The sequence below is a fragment of the Zosterops lateralis genome (genome assembly GCF_965231275.1).
Source record: "Zosterops lateralis genome assembly, chromosome: 25".
Lineage (NCBI taxonomy): Eukaryota > Metazoa > Chordata > Aves > Passeriformes > Zosteropidae > Zosterops > Zosterops lateralis.
This window is the reverse complement of record NC_139785.1, coordinates 3,557,770-3,577,476: the sequence shown is the minus strand read 5'-3', so window position 1 is coordinate 3,577,476 and position 19,707 is coordinate 3,557,770. Positions and strand designations below refer to the sequence as shown.

Genomic DNA, 19,707 nt, shown 5'->3' with positions numbered 1-19,707 from the left:
TGCAGAATCCTTTCCTCTCCAGGACCTTGATGAAGCCCAGAATTGGCGAAATTCCCTTTTCCAGCCACCTAAATCCAAATAATCTGAATTAACCCATCCTGCAGCACACCCATGCAGAGTTCTCTGTTCCCCAGAAATGTTGATGGAGCCCAGAATTGGCAAAATTCCCTTTTCCAGCCTCCCAAACCCTGACAGTCACAATTAATCCATCCTCCAGCACACATATGCGGAGTTCCTTGCTCCTCAGCACCTTGATGAACCCCAAAATCGGTGAAATTCCCTTTTCCAGCCTCCCAAACCCTGATAATCAGAATTAATCCATCCTCCAGAGTCCTTTCCTCCCCAGCACCTTCCTGAAGCCCAGAATTGGCAAAATTCCCTTTTCCAGCCTCCCAAATCCAAATAACCAGAATTAATCCATCCTCCAGCACACCCATACAGAGTCCTTTGCTCCTCAGCACCTTGATGAACCCCAAAATTTGTGAAATTCCCTTTTCCACCCTCCCAAACCCTACAATCAGAATTAATTCTTCCTCCATCACACCCATGCAGAATTCTTTGCTCCCCAGGACTTCCATGAAGCCCAGAATTGGCAAAATTCCCTTTTCCAACCTCCCAAATCCAAAAAATCAGAATTAACCCATCCTGCAGCACACCCATGCAGAACCCTTTACTCCCCAGAAATGTTGATGAATCCCAGAATTGGTGAAATTCCCTTTTCCAACCTCCCAAACCCTGACAATCCATCCTCCAGCACACCCATGCAGAGTTCTCTGTTCCCCAGAATTATTGCTGAACCCCAAAATTTGTGAAATCCCCTTTTCCAGCCTCCCCTTTTGCTCCCAGCAGCTCCGAGCTCTGCCTCCAATTCACTCAGATTTGGTGGGAGCGACTTATTAGGGGAACATTAATAAAACTTGTTACCCTTAATTGGAAGAAAAGCTTAAATAAAGCTCAAGGCTTGAGGCATTAATGGATGGCAGAGGGAGGAAGGATCCAGGCTTCCTGTCCTTTTAGGATTGGATGGAAACAAGCTCCAAAGGCACCAGGGCTAAATTAGAGGAGATGGCTTTCCATAATTTCTCCAAACAATCACTTAATGGGAGCGGTGTAATTCCACGAAATAGGTGAATGGAGTACTGATCCATTTTGTGGAACCATCAATAAACTAAACCTTGCTTTTAAGATTAAACCGAGAGAAAAAAAGAAAAAAAAAAAAGGCAAAAAAAAAATAAAGCTCCCCCCCCCCCCCCCAAAAAAAAAAAAAAAAAAACAAAAAAAAAAAAAAAAACCTACAGGCAGCAAAAGGAGGAAAAAAAAAAAAAAAAAAGGAGTATTTATCTTTACACAGAAAATTTGTGTGCTAGTAAAGTGCAGGCAGTGACAGGAATTTCAATTATTTAATCAAAAAGAAAATGAAAGTGGCTTTAAGTGTTGTGATTTGAGCCAGTGAAATCTAATGTGGGCTCACATTGAATATGAGGAAAATGGGAAGAAAATTAAAGCTGCTCCTACTTAAATCATGTGGTTACAAATGGTAAATTAGTTTCTCGATGTTTTCATTTAAGTGTTTAAGTGGAAGGTTTTATTCTTAATGTAGTGTTGTGACACAGAATAAAAACCTTATCTGTCTCTATGGCTTTTTTTTTTTTTTTTTCCTTTTTTTTTCCTTTTTTCCTTCCCCCCTCTCGGTGCTGCTGCCTTAGAAGGGGGGAAAAAAAAAAAAAGGGAAAAAAAAAAAAGCTGCAGCAAAGCTCGGCTGCTTTTTGTGAAAATTGGGAGGCGAGATGCTTTCACCACAGGCTCATTAAGGTAATAGATGAATAATGTCTATTAAAAATGCACTAGGCTAAATGAATTGAGTGTGTGCTGGGAGTGAGCTCGGAGCTTGCTGGAGGACACAAACTGGGAAATTCGCCTTTATTTTTATTTTTTTTTCGGAGTTTATTTGGGGTTTCGAGGGTTGGTCTCATCCTGAGAGAAATACACACAGAGATTTTAGTTGGGAGTGTGAAAGAAAACCCCTCAACTCCCCAAATCTCTCAATATTTTGGAGAATATTTGCCATAATTCCTGGATTCTCACATTTCTGCCTCCAAGCTCGTGGCCCTTGACCTGCAGGTTTAATTTTCCACCTTATTTTTCAATAATTGTCGGCAAACTCTTCTGCAAAGGCTCCTGAAGGCCAAAGCTGGGTCATCCAAACTCAAAAAAAATCCAAAATTTGGGCAGAAAATCCCTTTTTTTTCTGCATTGTTGAATGTGGTGATTCCACTGAGCATCTCCAACATCACATTTGAGGAGCAGAAAACACATTTATGAACTAGAAATCCAATTTTCCATTTGGATGGGGGTTCAACCAAGACCCAAAAATCCCAAATTTCCTCCCACCAGTGAGATATCAGCAGAGTTGGATTTTTCTATCACATTTCTCCAGTTGGAAAAAAGAAATTCCAAACTCATTCCAGGGACTTCCAGGGATGGGGAAATGTATGTTTGAGGTTGTTAATTGTCCAATTAATTTACATTAAATTGGCTCCTGGAAAGAGGAGATTTAGAGAGGGAGAGATGTACAAGAATCAATTTTTTAAAGTTATTATTTTAAATTTTTTTTATTTTTTTGAGCAGGAAAAAATGTTAAAATCAAACCCTAATGTCAAAGTGTTAAAATCTAATATTAATTCCTAATAAATAGGCAAATCCTGGGCTAAATAAAAAAATAAATGGCTTTGAAAAATCCTGCAAATATTATGTGGTTAATTTGTTATGAGGTATCTGCCTTCATCACTCTTTGTCTTAATATTAAATTTTAATATTTTAATATTTATCATTTTAATAGATATTAAATATTAATATATATTATAGACACAATATACAATATATATTTACAATAGATATTACATGTTTATTATACATATTCTCATATATTAATATTAATATATATTATATATAATATTATATATTATATATTATATATTTATATGTTTGTATATAATATATATAATATATTAATATATATTGGATACAAATATATATTTTTATATAATATATAATATATATTATATATTATTTATTTATTAAATATATATTATTTATAATATATATTATATATATATATTATAATATATATTTTATATATATAAAAATTGATTTTGACAATTGTGAGGGAGTATTTTGAACATCAGACACCAACCCCTCCCTTGGAATTCCTCACCCTCAGCAATGGACAAAATGCCATTTCCAAAGGCAATTTCCACTTTTAAAGCATTATTTGAAGATGCATTTGTGAGATGCCGACTTGATTCTCTCTCTCTTTTTTTTCTTTTTTTATTTTTATTTTTATTTTTTTCCCCCTTTTTCCCCCTCCCAAGGCCTGTCATCCACTTCTGGAGTGCTTAAAATAAAGTGCACAGATAGAGGGGAAGCTGAAAGAGTCAAGAAGCCACATAATACAAAAATGTTTCGAGTAAAGTGTGTTACTCAGATCTTTCTAAAGTACATTTCTGCCTTTATTCTGAAGGCCACAGCACAGCCAACTCTGCCTAATGCAAGTAATGGAACCAATCTCTGCCTTTGATCATCAAAAAGGTGATTTTTTTTTCCCCCTTTTTTATTTTTTTTATTTTTTTCTTCTATTTTTATTTTGTTTTCTAAACCGGTTTTGGGGGCAAACATGAAAGAAAACAAGGTTTAATTATCCTGAAATGAAGAACAATTTCCTTTTTGCTGTGCAGGTGACACAGGAACATCCCAGGTGGGAGTTGGGACTTTTGTGAGCACGGAAGGTGAAATTTGTGTGTTTAAACCAGGTGGAAAAGCCAAGCCAAGTGCACCAAGGCTGGTCTTTGGTGATTTATAAATCCACTTTCCACTGGAATTGACCTTTTAACTGCAGCCTGAACGGCGGATCCAAAAGCTGAGTGCGGAGTTTGTGAATAACCACAGATTTTCCAGGGAAAAAAGGGCTCAAAATATCAACCCAGAAAGGGAGAGTTGTGCAGAGAGCAGGAGATAAATGTGCTCATCCTCATCACAAACACTCCTTTCCTCTGCATATTCATTGTGATGCATCAAATATCATTTAAAGGCTTAGAAAATGGATTTTTTTATTCCCCAGGTTGGATGTTTTCTGTGTGTCGGGTTTGGGAGGAGCTGTGGGGTCAGGCTGGGTGCTCAAGCAGCTCCCTCTGACCTCGGGGTGCAGATTATTTTATTTTTGAGGATTCAGAATGAGAAAATTTTAAGCTAGAAGGCAAAAAGTGGAATCAAAAAGGGTTCAGGGTGTTTGTGTCGTGCAGGTTTTTGTGCTCCAGGGGGTTTTGTAGAAGTTGCTCCTCACTTTCCTGCAGGTTGGGGATTATTTATTCCAAGGGTTTCTTAACTGCAAATTGAGGATTATTTTTTCCAGGAGTTTCATAACTGCAGGTTGGGGATTATTTATTCCAAGGGTTTTTTACCTGCAGATTTGGGATTATTTATTTCAAGGTTTCTTACTCCAGGTTGAGGATTATTTATTCCAAGGACTTCTTAACTGCAGATTGGGAATTATTTATCTCAAGGGTTTCTTAACTCCAGGTTGGGGATTATTTATTCATTCCAAGGATTTCTTAACTGTAGATTGGGGATTATTTATTCCAGGGTTGAGGATTATTTGAGGCTTCAGAACAAGACATTTTTTAAACTAGAAAGCAAAAAAGTGGAGTCTAAAACAGTTAAAGGTGTTTGTGTGGTGCAGGTTTTTGTGCTCCAGGGGGTTTTGTAGAAGTTGTTCCTCACTTAACTGCAGGTTGGGAATTATTTACTCCAAGGGTTTTTTAACTGCAGATTTGGGATGATTTTTTTCCAGGGGTTTCTGAGCTGAAGGTTGAGGATTATTTATTCCAAGGGTTTATCAATTGCAGATTTGGGATTATTTATTCTAAGGGTTTCTTACCTGCAGTTTGGGGGTGGTTTATTCCAAGGGTTTATTACTCCAGGTTGAGGATTATTTATTCCAAGAGTTTCTTAACTGCAAATCAAAGATTATTTATTCCAAGGATTTCTTAACTACAGATTGGGAATTATTTATTCCAAGGGTTTCTGAATTGTAGATTGAGGACTATTTATTCCAGGGGTTTCTTAACTCCAGGTTGAGGATTATTTATTCCAGGGGTATCATAACTGCAGATTGGGGATGGTTTATTCCGAGGTTTTCCCTGGGTGGGAAAGGCACAAGAGGTTTTTCCTCTGAGCTGCAGAGTGTGGCCAATAATGAGAGGGAAGCCCCAGAAAACAGGAGGAAAAACAATGGGAATAAAATACAGGTTGGATGGGCAAGAAAGGGAAAAAGGAGGATTATCCCACCCCAGAGGTTAAACACAAGGATGTCCCTGGTTCACACACCCCAAAATCAGGGAAACAAGGGAAACTGAGCCACCAGTGCAGGAAAAGGGGGAATTAAAGGTGGGGCTGTGCCGGTGGTTGTTCCACAGCTGGAAGGAGAGCAGAGCTTTAACCTGATGGAGGCCACAACAAAGCAGGACCACAGCAGCAGGGATGGATTTTTCCCAGAGCTGAGGATTAGCCCAGATCCCAAAGTACAGATGGCCCCGGGTGAAATAATCAGCCCTGGGCGCCCCCAGGGAGCCGCAGTGCCCCAGGGACGGGCACAGAGAGGGATTGACAGGGAGGAAAATGAAGAGCAGGAGAATTGAGAGCAGGTCCCAGGGAAAGTTCTGAGCCTCCCTCCTGATTGCTGAGTCGTTCTGGAGAGAAAGGAAAGGGAAGGGAGAAGGAAAGAGAGGGGGAGAGAGAGAAAGAGGGAAAGGAAAGAAAAAGAGACACAAGAGAGGGGGAAAAAGGGACAGAGGGAAAGAAAAAGAGAGAGAGAAAAAGGGAGAGAAAGAGGAAAGAGGAAAGAGGAAAGAGGAGGGGAGGGAAGGGAAGGGAAGGGAAGGGAAGGGAAGGGAAGGGAAGGGAAGGGAAGGGAAGGGAAGGGAAGGGAAGGAAAGGATTTATCTTGCTGGGTTTTGGAAATGTCCAGATCACTCTGCTGAAGCTGAAAACAACTATCAGGTAATTTAAAAGGTCTCAATTAATTAGTGTCACTTTCAAGGGAAGTGTTTCGATCAGAGCTGTCAATGTTACTGCTGTTATTCTCTGCCTTGAAAAAACATTCAGGGTTATCTGATAATGACGCAAATTTTCAGTGCAGAGATAAAATTCTGGGTTTGGGAACGGAACTGCTGAACCACCCATGGATAGCAGAGTTTGGGAGCTGTGAGGAACCTGGAGTCTTGTTACACTATCAATTTTTATCCCTTTCTATCCCCAAAGGTTCCTGCAATTCTTGGATGGATCTTCCCCTGTCACCAACTGACTCTGTTTTACACCACAGACACAGACTCTGGGATTCAGGAGGCTGAAAATGACTCCTTTATTTCTGGGATGTGTCTCCCTTTTATCCCATTTCACACAGACCAATTGGATTGGTGACACAAAGACAAACCTCTTCACTCCCATTGGTCAGAGCAGAGGGACAGCAAGGAGAAGTCCCTCCTGGGGAAAGGAATGAATAACAAAGGGACAGCTACAAAAACATTTCTCCTGTTTACAGAAAATTCCCTGGGAAAGGAATTTCAGAAAACCAAAACACCTCAGGCACAAACCAGGGCTACAACCAACCCCAGTGAGGAGGCAAAATCCTCTTTGGAGCTTCATTTCCCCTCTGTGAGCCCTGAGACAACACCAAACCCACCCTCCGAACTCTCCCTGAGCCATTTCCAGGGCAGAGCAGAGGCTTTCCAGCATAAATATTCCCAGAATCACCCAATACCCCAAACTGGAAGGGCCCCAAGGGGAGTTCAGCTCCTGTTTCTCTGTGGCAAAGCTGAAATTCCAGGAACATTCCCAGCCTGGTGCTCTGGGGGCTCCCACTGAGCAGAATTGACAAAATCCTTCAGCACCAACACGTCCATCCCTCCCCTGGGTGTTCCACAGGGTGCCAGGGGAACCTGAGCCTGTGGAGAAAAGGCAGATTTAGGAAAAGGCAGATTTGGGCCAAGGTAGATTCAGGAAAAGGCTGATTTGGGCCAAGGTAGATTTAGGAAAAGGCAGATTCAGGAAAAGGCAGATTTGGGCCAAGGCAAATTCAGGAAAATGCAGATTTGGGCCAGGGCACAGAGGATGGAGCTGGGGAGAGGGGCTGGAACAATCCAGGAGTGTTTTTCCCTCTCCCCAGCAGCACAGACACTCGGGAATGGGAAGTGGCTGAGCCTGAAGCATCACACAAGGAACATTCTCCATTAAGCCCAGCTTTGTGCTCAAAAGCTTGTTGTGCCTTACGTGTGTGGCTACTCAGCCCCGGCTCTTCAGCCCTCTCTGCCTCAGCCAGGCTCCCATTTGGAGCCTATCAAGGCTGTCTGTTTTTAATTTAACCCTTCCTTTTGGAGTGGATTGGTCTTGAAAGGCACGAAAAGGCCGGGCTCCTGAGCTGCCTCACCTCCTCAAGAGGCACGGTGAGGTAAGTGCCTGTATTTTTAAACCACACCAAATTTATCCCTGATGCTGCACGCTGGAATGAAGCTGCAGCATCAAGGCAGCCGTGCTGACCTCTGAGATGACCCCCAGGTTTTAAAGTCAAATCCATCTCTGTTTCCTTGGGAAAAATTCTCCCTGTGAGATGTTCAAGTGATGCCAAGTGTGCTGGTGTGGGTCTGAGCAGAGCACCCCAGGAATGGGGGTGCCTCATTTCCAGAAGGTTTATAAACCTCCTGGAGCCCGTAAAAATAATTGTTATTTTATTGAAGGAGTAAGGGACGAGCTCCACAGCAGTGTGGATGGGCTTAGATAAAAGTCATCAGGGGTTTGGGGTGTCAGGCTGAGATTTACAGAGTGCCCTGAGGTGTTTGGGGGGTGGGAAAAGGGACAATTCTGGTCCTTCCCTCTGGTTCCTCCCAAATGGGGAGGGAAACACCCAGTGAGGGAAACAGCTCAAGCTGCAGCTTCTCCTGGTCCTGATCCCAAATCTGATCCTGGTTCTGATCTCAAACCTGATCCTGGTCCTGATCTCAAACCTGATCCCAAATCTGATCCTCATCCCAAACCTGATCCTGGTCCTGATCCCAAACCTGATCCTGATCCCAAACCTGATCCTGATCCTCATCCCAAACCTGATCCTGGTCCCAAACCTGATCTTGGTCCTGATCCCAAACCTGATCCTGGTCCCAAACCTGATCCTGGTCCTGATCTTGATCCCAAACCTGATCCTGGTCCCAAACCTGATCCTGGTCCTCATCCCAAACCTGTTCTGACCTGGTCCTGGTCCTGGTCCTGATCCTGATCCTGATCCTGTTCCTGTTCCTGTTCCCAATCCCAATTCCAAACCTGATCTTGTTCCTGATCCTGTTTCTCATCCTGATCCTGTTCCTGATCCCAATTCCAATCCTGATCTCAAACCTGATCCTGATCCTGTTCCCCATCCTGGTCCCAAACCTGTTCCTGATCCTGTTCCCGATCATGATCCTGGTCCTGTTCCCAAACGTGTTCCTGACCCTGCTCCCCCTGGTTTTCCCTCACTCCTGCAGGGGCTGATCTTTGGGGCAGTTTCTGCTGTGGGGCCCCTCCCCAGGGTCTGTTCTCCATTGGGGTGTGTGGGGACCCCTCTGTGTGTGTCCCTGGTCTGGGAAAGGCTGATCCAGCACCCAGGGGCTGCTCCTGGCCGTGTTTGGGGGTGAAACCCACACTCTGGGCCCCTCACCCCAGGGACCTGCAGACAGGGACAAATAGGGGAAAACAGGTAAAAGACTTTTGGGGTGAAGCCACACCTGGCACCCCATTTCTGTCACACAACCATGTGAAATGTTAAATACTGTAAAATCCCCTGGATGTGAGGAGGGCAGAGCCTGGCCTTGCTGTCCTGTCTCCTCTCCGCAGTTTGGGTTTATTTATCCCCTCTGCTCTGGCCCCAAAACATCAGCAGGGAGAGTCTGCCGTGCCTGAAGCACCACTGTGTGATTTGGGGACGAGTTTTGGTGCCATGAACACCAATGACCAGCCCCTTTCCTGCTCTGCCTCATCTCCCCATGCCCTGAATGAGGGGAACCCCCAAACCAGCCCTGTCCGTGTTCTCCCCCAGCTCTGAGCCGGTCTGGCTGCAGTGATGGAGATTTCATCTCTCAGCTCGGCTTTAAACACCCAAATTCCCCTCCCCGGGTGCGGGTGAATCCTCAGGCACTGATGAGATGGTCCCTCAAGCCGCTTACAGACTGTCCATCATCATCATCCTCATCATCATCATCATCCCCTCCCGGCAGCCTGAACTCAGCCACTCCTTTGCTCCAGTGCAGGGAGTTGGATTTCCAAATCCTCCAGCCAAAAAAAAACCCCAAAACAACCCCAAAACCTCATCATGGTCATGTCAGGAGGGGCCACTGAGACAGAATTGTTGTGTTTATATGTTTAATATTTTATATAGATATTTATTGATTTAGCTATGTGTTTATATATTTATTTTCCTGGAGAAGAGGGGAGGGGAGGGGAGGGGAGGGGAGGGGAGGGGAGGGGAGGGGAGGGGAGGGGAGGGGAGGGGAGGGGAGGGGAGGGGAGGGGAGGGGAGGGGAGGGGAGGGGAGGGAGGGGAGGGGAGGGGAGGGGAGGGAGGGAGGGGAGGGGAGGGGAGGGGAGGGGAGGGGAGGGGAGGGGGAGGGGAGGGGAGGGGAGGGGAGGGAGAGGAGAGGAGAGGAGAGGAGAGGAGAGGAGAGGAGAGGAGAGGAGAGGAGAGGAGAGGAGAGGAGAGGAGAGGAGAGGAGAGGAGAGGAGAGGAGAGGAGAGGAGAGGAGAGGAGAGGAGAGGAGAGGAGAGGAGAGGAGAGGAGAGGAGAGGAGAGGAGAGGAGAGGAGAGGAGAGGAGAGGAGAGGAGAGGAGAGGAGAGGAGAGGAGAGGAGAGGAGAGGAGAGGAGAGGAGAGGAGAGGAGAGGAGAGGAGAGGAGAGGAGAGGAGAGGAGAGGAGAGGAGAGGAGAGGAGAGGAGAGGAGAGGAGAGGAGAGGAGAGGAGAGGAGAGGAGAGGAGAGGAGAGGAGAGGAGAGGAGAGGAGAGGAGAGGAGAGGAGAGGAGAGGAGAGGAGAGGAGAGGAGAGGAGAGGGAGAGGAGAGGAGAGGAGAGGAGAGGAGAGGAGAGGAGAGGAGAGGAGAGGAGAGGAGAGGAGAGGAGAGGAGAGGAGAGGAGAGGAGAGGAGAGGAGAGGAGAGGAGAGGAGAGGAGAGGAGAGGAGAGGAGAGGAGAGGAGAGGAGAGGAGAGGAGAGGAGAGGAGAGGAGAGGAGAGGAGAGGAGAGGAGAGGAGAGGAGAGGAGAGGAGAGGAGAGGAGAGGAGAGGAGAGGAGAGGAGAGGAGAGGAGAGGAGAGGAGAGGAGAGGAGAGGAGAGGAGAGGAGAGGAGAGGAGAGGAGAGGAGAGGAGAGGAGAGGAGAGGAGAGGAGAGGAGAGGAGAGGAGAGGAGAGGAGAGGAGAGGAGAGGAGAGGAGAGGAGAGGAGAGGAGAGGAGAGGAGAGGAGAGGAGAGGAGAGGAGAGGGAGTTTTTCCCATTTTCCCCCCAGTTCTGGGAGGCTCCTCCTGTTTCAGGATTCCTCATCCTCACTCTGCAGACAAGGACCTGTGTGCACAAACACACATATATATTAAAAAGACTTAAAAAACACATATTACACATAAGAACATAACACATAAACACAAATCTAACACATAAAATAAACCTCGAAACGTACACACATTTAATATATATTTTATATATATATATTTAATATATATTTAATATGTATTTAATATCTATTTAACACATATCTATTTAACACAGGCTGCTGAGGTGCGTGAGCACCACCCGTGCAGCACAAAACAAAGTGTGGGTGTGGCTCTGAAACCCCTCCCTTGGGGTGTCCTGGTGGTTCAGGGTCCTCTCCCACCATCCCCTCCCCAATTTTAGGAGCCCCTGAAGGACCCCCCTGTCCCAGGCCGGACACCCCCAAGGCTCTCACCCATTCAATCCCCTATTCCTCCCCATCCATTCCTCATTTACCAGCTCATCCATATGGAAGGCATGGCTCGCCCTTCCCCGAGAACTGCACTTTTCGGACTAATTGATTGGGGTAATTAATTTGTCTCTACCTGCCGGCTCAGATGGAGCCGCTCAGCCCAAGGATTAGCACTTGTCTTTCTAACATCTTTCTTAATTATCTAATAGCATGGGTTGTGCGAATTCTGCCTCTATTAGAACACTTTTACTATTAACGCCAGTGATTGGAATTGTGATGACAACTCGATTTCAACAAATTAGAGCTTAAAAAAAAAAAATAAAAAAATAAAAAAAAATAGGGGAGATGAAGGAGAAAGCGCCTTCTTTTAATTTCGCCGAGTTTAACATCAATAATTAGAGCAATTTGGCGAGATGCGAGGCGGAATTATCCGGGCTATGATGTGGCGGATCACCCTCATTGGAGCAAATTGACTCCGGGGAAATGAATGGTGCAGATTAGAGGGGTGAGCAAAGGGGAGGGGAAAATAAAGACAAACAGAGGAAAGACCCAAAAAAAAAAAAAAAAAAAAAAAAAAAAAAAAGGAAAAAAAGTGTTGGCGCAAGAGAGCGGGGAAGGGATGGGAACATGGGAACAAAACCGCGGTGGGTGAGAGGGGAGAGGGAAGGGAGAAGCGGCGGGAGCGGGGACAGGTGGGAAACAACCGCTGGTTTATTTGTTTATTTTCACCCGAGTTTTATGCTTTTTTTTTCCTTTTTTTTTTTCCATTTTCCCCCCGTTTTATTTTCTTTTATATATATATATATATATATATTCTTTTTTTCTCCTTTTCCCCCCCTCTTTTTTCTTTTTACCATTTTTTAAATTTTCCCCCTTTTTCCCATTTGTTTTCTTTCTTTTTCTTTTTTTCTCTCTCTTTTTTCTTCCTTTTTTGTCTTTTTTTCTTTTTCCCTTTTCCCCCCTTTTTTCTTTTTTCTTTTTCCCTCCTTTTCCCATTTTTTCCTTTCTTTTTCATATTTTCTCTCTCTTTTTTCTTCCTTTTTCTTTTTTTCTCTCTCTTTTTTCTTCCTTTATATTTTTTATTTTTTTTATTTTTATTTTTATTTTTATTTTTTAATTTATTTTTTTTATTTATTTTTTTAATTATTTTTATTTTTAAATTTTATTATTTTTCTTTTTATTATTTAAATTTTTAATTATTTTTACTTTTATTTTTATTTTTATTTTTACTTTTATTTTTACTTTTATTTTATTTTTTATTTCTATTTTTATTTTTTATTTCTATTTTTATTTTTACTTTTACTTTTATTTTTATTTTTACTTTTATTTCTATTTTTATTTCTATTTTTATTTTTTTATTTCTATTTTTATTTTTACTTTTACTTTTACTTTTATTTTTACTTTTATTTTTATTTTTATTTCTATTTTTATTTCTATTTTTATTTTTACTTTTATTTTTATTTTTGTTTTTATTTCTTATTTTATTTTTATTTTTTTATTTTTATTTTTATTTTTATTTTTATTTTTACTTTTATTTTTTACTTTTATTTTTACTTTTATTTTATTTTTTATTTATATTTATATTCATTTATATTTATATCTATTTTTATATTTTTATATTTATTTTTATTATTTTTATTTTTAAATTTTTATTTCTATTTCTATTTTTTTATTTTTACTTTCACTTTTATTTTTATTTTTACTTTTATTTTTTACTTTTATTTTTACTTTTATTTTATATTTTATTTTTATTTATATTTATTTATATTTATATCTATTCTTATATTTTTATATTTATTTTTATTATTTTTATTATTTTTATTATTTTTATTTTTTAATTTTTATTTTTATTTTTATTTATATTTATATCTATTTTTATATTTTTATATTTATTTTTATTATTTTTAATTTTTAATTTTTAATTTTATTTTTATTTTTATTTCTATTTATTTATTTATTTTTAAAGATAATAAAAAAGAAGATTTTTTTTTTCCCTCCATCATTTGGGCGAACTCCCCTGTCGCGGCTGTGTGAGCGGAGCGGGTCCGGCCCCTCCTCGGGCCGGGCAGTTCCTGGCCCGGCAGGCCCGGCCCCCCCCGCTGCCATTGGCCCAGCCGGGCCCGTGCCCGGGGCGCCTCAAATGGGCCGGGCAGAGCCCCCGGCCCTGCCGCGCTCCTGCCTGGGCTGTGCCGGCTCCGCGCAGCCTGGGGGGGTCACCTGAAAATAAAAATAATTATTTAAAAATATTATTTTTTTTAAATTTTATTTTCGTTTATTCAATTTCGTTTATTTTGACAGCGTGTTAAATTTTTTTTTTTTTTTTAATTTTTTTTTTTTAAATTTATTTTAATTTCTCAGCCGGCCGCCCCCTCTCTCCACCGCACACTCCGAGGGGCTCCGAGCCGCGATGAACATCAACTTCACCTCCCCGGTTCACCCCGTGTCCCCCGCGGGCCGGCCCACGTCCTTCTTCATCGAGGACATCCTTGTGCACAAGCCCAAAGCCGTGCGGGACGTGCCCCCCGAGCCCTTCCCGGCCCCGCTGGGCTCCCGAGTGCCGCTGCTGGACTACGGCTACCCCCTGCTGGCCCCGCCGGGGCTGCTGGGCCCGCACCCGCTGCACAAACCGGAGCATCACCACCATCATCATCATCACCAGCCCTATTTCCTCACCGCCTCCGGTAAGTGCGGCCTGGGCGGGGATTGGAGGGGAAAAAACCGGTCTGGGGTGTCTCCACATCTCTCAGCATCATCCTGGGGCTGGACCTGCCCTGGGGCTAAACAAATCGCCCTGGGGCTGAGCTGCAAGTCCTGGGGCTGAGCTGCAAGTCCTGGGGCTGAGCTGCAAGTCCTGGAGCTGAACAACTCGCCCAGGGGCTGGACAACTCGCCCTGGGGCTGAATAACTCGCCCAGGGGTTGAACAACTCGCCCAGGGGTTGAACAACTCGCCCAGGGGCTGGACAACTCGCCCTGGGGTTGAACAACTCGCCCAGGGGCTGGACAACTCGCCCAGGGGCTGAACAACTCGCCCTGGGGCTGAACAACTCGCCCTGGGGCTGGACAACTCGCCCTGGGGCTGAACAACTCGCCCTGGGGCTGAACAACTCGCCCTGGGGCTGAATAACTCGCCCAGGGGTTGAACAACTCGCCCAGGGGTTGAACAACTCGCCCTGGGGTTGAACAACTCGCCCAGGGGCTGGACAACTCGCCCAGGGGCTGGACAACTCGCCCAGGGGCTGGACAACTCGCCCTGGGGCTGGACAACTCGCCCAGGGGCTGAACAACTCGCCCTGGGGCTGAACAACTCGCCCAGGGGCTGGACAACTCGCCCTGGGGCTGGACAACTCGCCCCGGGGCAGTCACTGAGCTGGTGACCCTCAAATCTCCATCCAGAGTTTCCCCACTCTTTGCCTTTGATTTTTTCTTTTTTTTTTTTTTTTTTTTTTTTTTTTCTTTTTTTCTTTTTTTTTTTTTTTTTTTTTTTGGTGCTCCAAGGGGGTTTTTGTAGAAGTTCCTCCTCGCTTTAACAGCAGATTGGGGGTGATTTATTCCAATAAATAATTTTTTCCGATAGTTTATCCCAATGAATATTAATTCAGGGTTTCTGAGCTGTAGATTGGGGATGGTAGAGGCGATAGGGACCGGTATCTCTGTTTTCCCGCATCCCGGGGCTGTGCCCGTTCCCCGGCCCGTTCCTGGCTGTGCGAGGAGAAAATTCCCGAGGTTTTCCAGCCGTGTGTCCGTGCGGGATCGTTTCTCCCATTCCCGGTCTTCCCCAGAGCTCTCCTGGGTTTTTTATTCCCCGTTTCGTTGTTGTTTCCCCTCGGGAGGGTCCAGGCTCCGCTCTATCCTGGGGTCCCTCTGTGGCAGCGCTGCCCGGGCTCCTTCCCCTCCCCGGGGCCAAAATCCCCCCATTTCCAACCCAACAGAACCCGCAAAAACCCCAAACCGACCACCCAACCAACCTCCCAAACGAAATAAACGAAAAAACAACGAAAAATGAAAAGAGGGCAGAGAGACATCCCGGGGCGGGGCAGGGCAGGACCGGCCGGACCCTCCGGGGGGTGTTTGGCCATTCCCTGTCCCTCCCGGGGATGTTTGGCCGTTCTGGGGGTCTTTGGCCATTCCCTGCCCCTCTCGGGGATGTTTGTCCATTCTCTGCCCCTCCTGGGGGTGTTTGGCCATTCTGGGGGTGTTTTGGCCATTCCCTGCCCCTCCTGGGGGCTGTTTTGGCCATTCTGGGGGTGTTTTGGCCATTCCCTGCCGGACTCTCCCGGGATGTTTGGCCGTTCTGGGGCTGTTTGCCCGTCCCTGCCCCCCTGAGCGGTCCCTGTGCCCCCAGGGGTGCCGGTGCCGGCGCTGTTCCAGCCCCACGCTCACCCGGAGCTGCCGGGGAAGCATTGCCGCCGCCGCAAAGCCCGCACCGTCTTCTCCGACTCGCAGCTCTCGGGGCTGGAGAAGAGGTTTGAGATGCAGCGGTACCTGTCCACCCCCGAGCGGGTGGAGCTGGCCACGGCGCTCAGCCTGTCCGAGACACAGGTACGGGCACGGGGGATCGGGCTGGGGCAGCTCACCGACCTCCATCCTGTCCGGGGAGAATCCTCACAGCCCGGGGAGAATCCTCACAGCCCGGGGAGAATCCTCACAGCCCGGGGAGAATCCCCACAGCCCGGGGAGAATCCCCACAGCCCGGGGAGAATCCCCACAGCCCGGGGAGAATCCTCACAGCCCGGGGAGAATCCTCACAGACCGGGGAGAATCCTCAGATCCCATCCAGTATCTCCACATCCCATTCAGCATCCTCACAGCCCGGGGAGAATCCTCACATCCTATTCAGCATCCCCACAGCCCATTCAGCATCCCCACAGCATGTTCAGCATCCTCACATCCCGTTTAGCATCCCCACAGCCCGAGGAGATTCCCACATCCCATCCTTTCAGCTGGTCCTCCAGATCACTTCCAGCATCCTCGCATCCCGTCCAGCATCCTTCACACCGCATCCCCTCTGAATCCCGACATCCCATCCACTCAGCATCTCCTGGACCACTTCCAGCATCCCCGGGACCACTTCCAGCATCCCCTGGACCACTTCCAGCATCCCCGAATCCCCTTCAGCATCCCCACATCCCATTCAGACCCCCATATCCCATTCACATCCCCATATCCCATTCTCCCCACATCCACCATCCTTCTCCCTTTAATTTTTATCACTTTTCCCCCCTTCCTTTTTTTTTTTTTTTTTCTCCCTGTTTCCCTCCCATCCCCAGGTGAAAACCTGGTTCCAGAACCGCCGCATGAAGCACAAAAAGCAGCTGCGGAAGACGCAGGAGGAGCCGAAGGCGGAGGAGCGGAGCTCCCCCGAGCCCCCCGAGCCCCCCGAGCCCCGCCCGGCCCCGGCCGCCCCCTTCGCCCTGCCCGAGCCCGAGGACGAGGTGGACATCCTGGAGGACGGGGATTTGTGTCCCCACCGCCTCTAGGACAGCCCTGGGGGCTCTGCCGGCTCTGCAGGGGGACAAGGAGAAGGTGGAGATGCCCCCCCAGCATCACCCCAAGGCTCTGAAATTCGGGGCTCAAAAAGAGCCGGGTTTCCCCTTCCCTCGCAAGTGTCGGACTTTTCTCCTCGGGTGTCAAATAAATGTCTCCTGGTGGCAGCGTGTTGTGGTTCCTGGGAGCGGCAGGAAGGGCCAATTCCATCCTTTATTCCCTGAATCCCAAATCCCGCCGCTCTCCATCTCCATCCCCGCTGCGGGAGCTCGGGCAGAGATGCCGAGACTGATAGAAATAAAATAATCCTGAGAAAAAACCGGCTGAAGAAACAGGTAAGGTAAAAACAAAACAATAATAATAATAATAATAATAATAATAATAATAATAATAAATGGGGTTTATTCCATTCGCTCTGGGGAAGGGAAGGGGGAGCGTCACCGATAACTCGATCACGGATCAGGCAGCAAAAAAAAAAAAGGGATTTTCTACAGCTCGGAGAAGGGTCGGGAGCCTCATCCCTGCTCCGGTGGATCCCGGAGAAAATTCCCTTTTTTCCCGGAGAAAAATTCCTTTTTCCCCGGAGAATTCCCTTTTATTCCCGGAGAATTCCCTTTTTTTTCCCAGAGAATTCCCTTTTTTCCCAGAGAATTCCCTTTTTCTCCCGGAGAATTCCCTTTTTCCCCGGAGAATTCCCTTTTTCCCCGGAGAATTCCCTTTTTTTTCCCCGGAGAAAAATTCCTTTTTCCCCGGAGAATTCCCTTTTTCCCCGGAGAATTCCCTTTTTTTTCCCCGGAGAAAAATTCCTTTTTTCCCGGAGAATTCCCTTTTTTTCCCGGAGAATTCCCTTTTTTCCCGGAGAATTCCCTTTTTTCCCAGACAATTCCCTTTTTTTCCCGGAGAAAATTCCCTTTTTTCCCGGAGAAAATTCCCTTTTCCTCGGGCTCCCCTTTGGTTTTTGTGTCCCCTCCCTTCTCCCCGCGCTCTCTTTTCCTTTCCCTCCCCACCGGGAAAAATCCGCTTCATTTCCAGGGAAATTTTCTTCATTTCCAGGGAAATCCAGATTTTTTAGAGTTTATTTTTTATTTGTTTTGGGCTGAGCTGCTGCCTGGGAAATGGAGGCTCAGGAGGAGATGTTGGGATGGGAATTTCCCTGGGAAAAGCCTGTGCTGGTTCAGATATTTATTCCCTGCAGCCGTGGCCGTGTTTCCTTAGGTTATTTCATTTATTTCCTTTTTTATTTTATTTTTTTGGGTTTTTTTTATCAGGAATTTTATTCGGTTTGTCCGGCGTTCTCAGCACTTTCAGGGCGTTTTGGGTTTTGTGAGGGGAAAATGTTTAATTTTCTTGTTTAATATATAAAATAGAGATGATTGAAATGTGTGTGTTTGCTTCCTTTTTTTTTTTTTTTATTTTTTCCCCTTTCTGTTTTTTTTTTACATCTAAAATAAAGATCACGCACTGTGTGTTTAGAGGAAAAACCCCCAATATCCATCTAAAATCCAGGAAAAAGCTGCTTTTCTCTAATAAATCCTTTCAGCACAATAATTTCCACTAACAAAACACCACTCACCTTTAAAAATCAGGATTCAGAAGGCAAAGAGATCACTTTGTGTCTAAAATCTGGGTGAGGATTGAAGCAGCCCCGGCTGGAGATGCCGCTCCCAGCTCGGGGTTCTCCCTTTTTCCCAAATTCTGGGAGAAAAAAATGGAATTTTCACATTTTTCCTGTGTCACCCCCCGGGTATTTGGAGCTGGGATTATTGGCATCTTCCCCCAGCGTGTGTTTCTTTGGGAATTATTAAAAATAACATCAGAAAAAAAGCTCCACATGATATTTATGGGATGATTTATTTTATTTTATTTTATTTTATTTTATTTTATTTTATTTTTTCGAGCGCGTTTGTCGCTGCCATTCCCAGGGTTGGGGATGGCTCTGAGCTGCCAGATCTGTGAGAAAAAACCAAAATATGACTCAAAGAACCCTCAAACCTCCCCTGCCACTCCAGGGACTCCTTTCCAGAATTATTTCTGCCGATCAATAAAACAAACCCCAGAACCTTCTTCACCCCTGGGCGGTTTTGGGCACCTTGGGGTGACAATTAAAGCTCCAAATCAGATTAAAACCCGATTCCTTGGTGACCAATTTTGAATATTTTGAATATTTTGAATATTTTGAATATGTCCCCTCTCCATTGCCCTCCATGGGGCTTTGCAAGGAACAGGAAGATTTGGGGAATCTGCTCATCCCACAAAGTTTGGTGCAAAAAAACATCCCAGAAAATGAGAGAGATGAAGGAAAAGCTCCCAGAGAAATCCCCTGTGAGATGGAAAAATGTCATTCCCAGAGTCTGGGCAACATTTTGGGAACGGGTTATTGGAGAATGGAGACAGTCCTGGGGAAAAGGAAGAGCTGAGCAGGTTTTTATTTTGTTTTTATCAGAGATTTTTTTACCTGGAATAAATAAAATGAGGTTTTATTTGTGGATCTTCCCTCAATCCCTGACAGCAGCTGATTTTTTCCTGCTCTTCCCCAAAAGCTCAAGGGTGAGGGAGAGATTTAGAGCTGCTCTTTCTCTCTCTTTTTTTTTTTTAATATTTAAAGTTTTCATTTGGGGAATGCTGGAGTGGAAGTGACTTGCAGGAAATAATGGCAGGACACAGGAAATGTCGGTGGATTTCCTGTTTTGTTGTTTTTTTTTCAAGCAGATTGATTTTCATCAGAATCATTCAGTGAATTTTTCTGAAGTGAAATTGTGTTCTGGTGATTAATTTAAGACCCAAGTGGTTAATGCTTTTTTTGTTGTTGTTGTTTTCATTATAGAAAATAATAATAATGATAAAATCTATAAAATCCTGCCATGCACCTTTACTTTCTGCTTTGATTTGGAGCATTTCCCTTAATGTGCTGCCTTAAACATTTTGAACTTTTCTGGATTCCAAGCACTTCCAACCCCAATTATTTCATTCTATGGCCAGAGCTCCATAAAATCAGATCAGATCTGGGCTGTAAGGGCAGTTATAGAGCAAATAATCTGAATTTCTTGCTGTTCCACACACAGGGAGGGTCAGTGCTGTGGGGAAGGTGTAAACACCCCATGGCCAAGCCCAGCAATGCCCTGGGCACGATGTGAAATTCTTTCTGTGGTTCCTCTCCTCATTCCTCTCTGCTGACTGCAGGGCTCAGGGCATTTTTATCACTGAAGTGAAGCTCTTGAGG

The 19,707-nt window shown here is 45.0% G+C and overlaps 1 protein-coding gene across 1 annotated transcript; it reads left to right on the top strand.

The window, feature by feature from the left end:
• The first annotated feature begins 10,986 nt into the window (after positions 1-10,986).
• On the top strand, positions 10,987-16,513 carry BSX (brain specific homeobox). Its single transcript, XM_083878106.1, has 3 exons — positions 10,987-13,683; positions 15,346-15,542; positions 16,271-16,513. Exons 1-3 carry the CDS (start codon positions 13,410-13,412, stop codon positions 16,478-16,480), a joined length of 681 nt encoding a protein of 226 aa, XP_083734232.1. The 5' UTR covers positions 10,987-13,409; the 3' UTR covers positions 16,481-16,513.
• The last annotated feature ends 3,194 nt before the right edge of the window (positions 16,514-19,707 follow it).

Excerpts from the sequence above, each read along its gene's own strand:
- BSX (XM_083878106.1), top strand. The coding sequence starts at position 13,410 with ATGAACATCAACTTCACCTCCCCGGTTCACCCCGTGTCCCCCGCGGGC. Across the intron at positions 13,684-15,345 it reads CTATTTCCTCACCGCCTCCG|GGGTGCCGGTGCCGGCGCTG; the intron begins GTAAGTGCGGCC and ends CTGTGCCCCCAG. Across the intron at positions 15,543-16,270 it reads TCAGCCTGTCCGAGACACAG|GTGAAAACCTGGTTCCAGAA; the intron begins GTACGGGCACGG and ends TCCCATCCCCAG.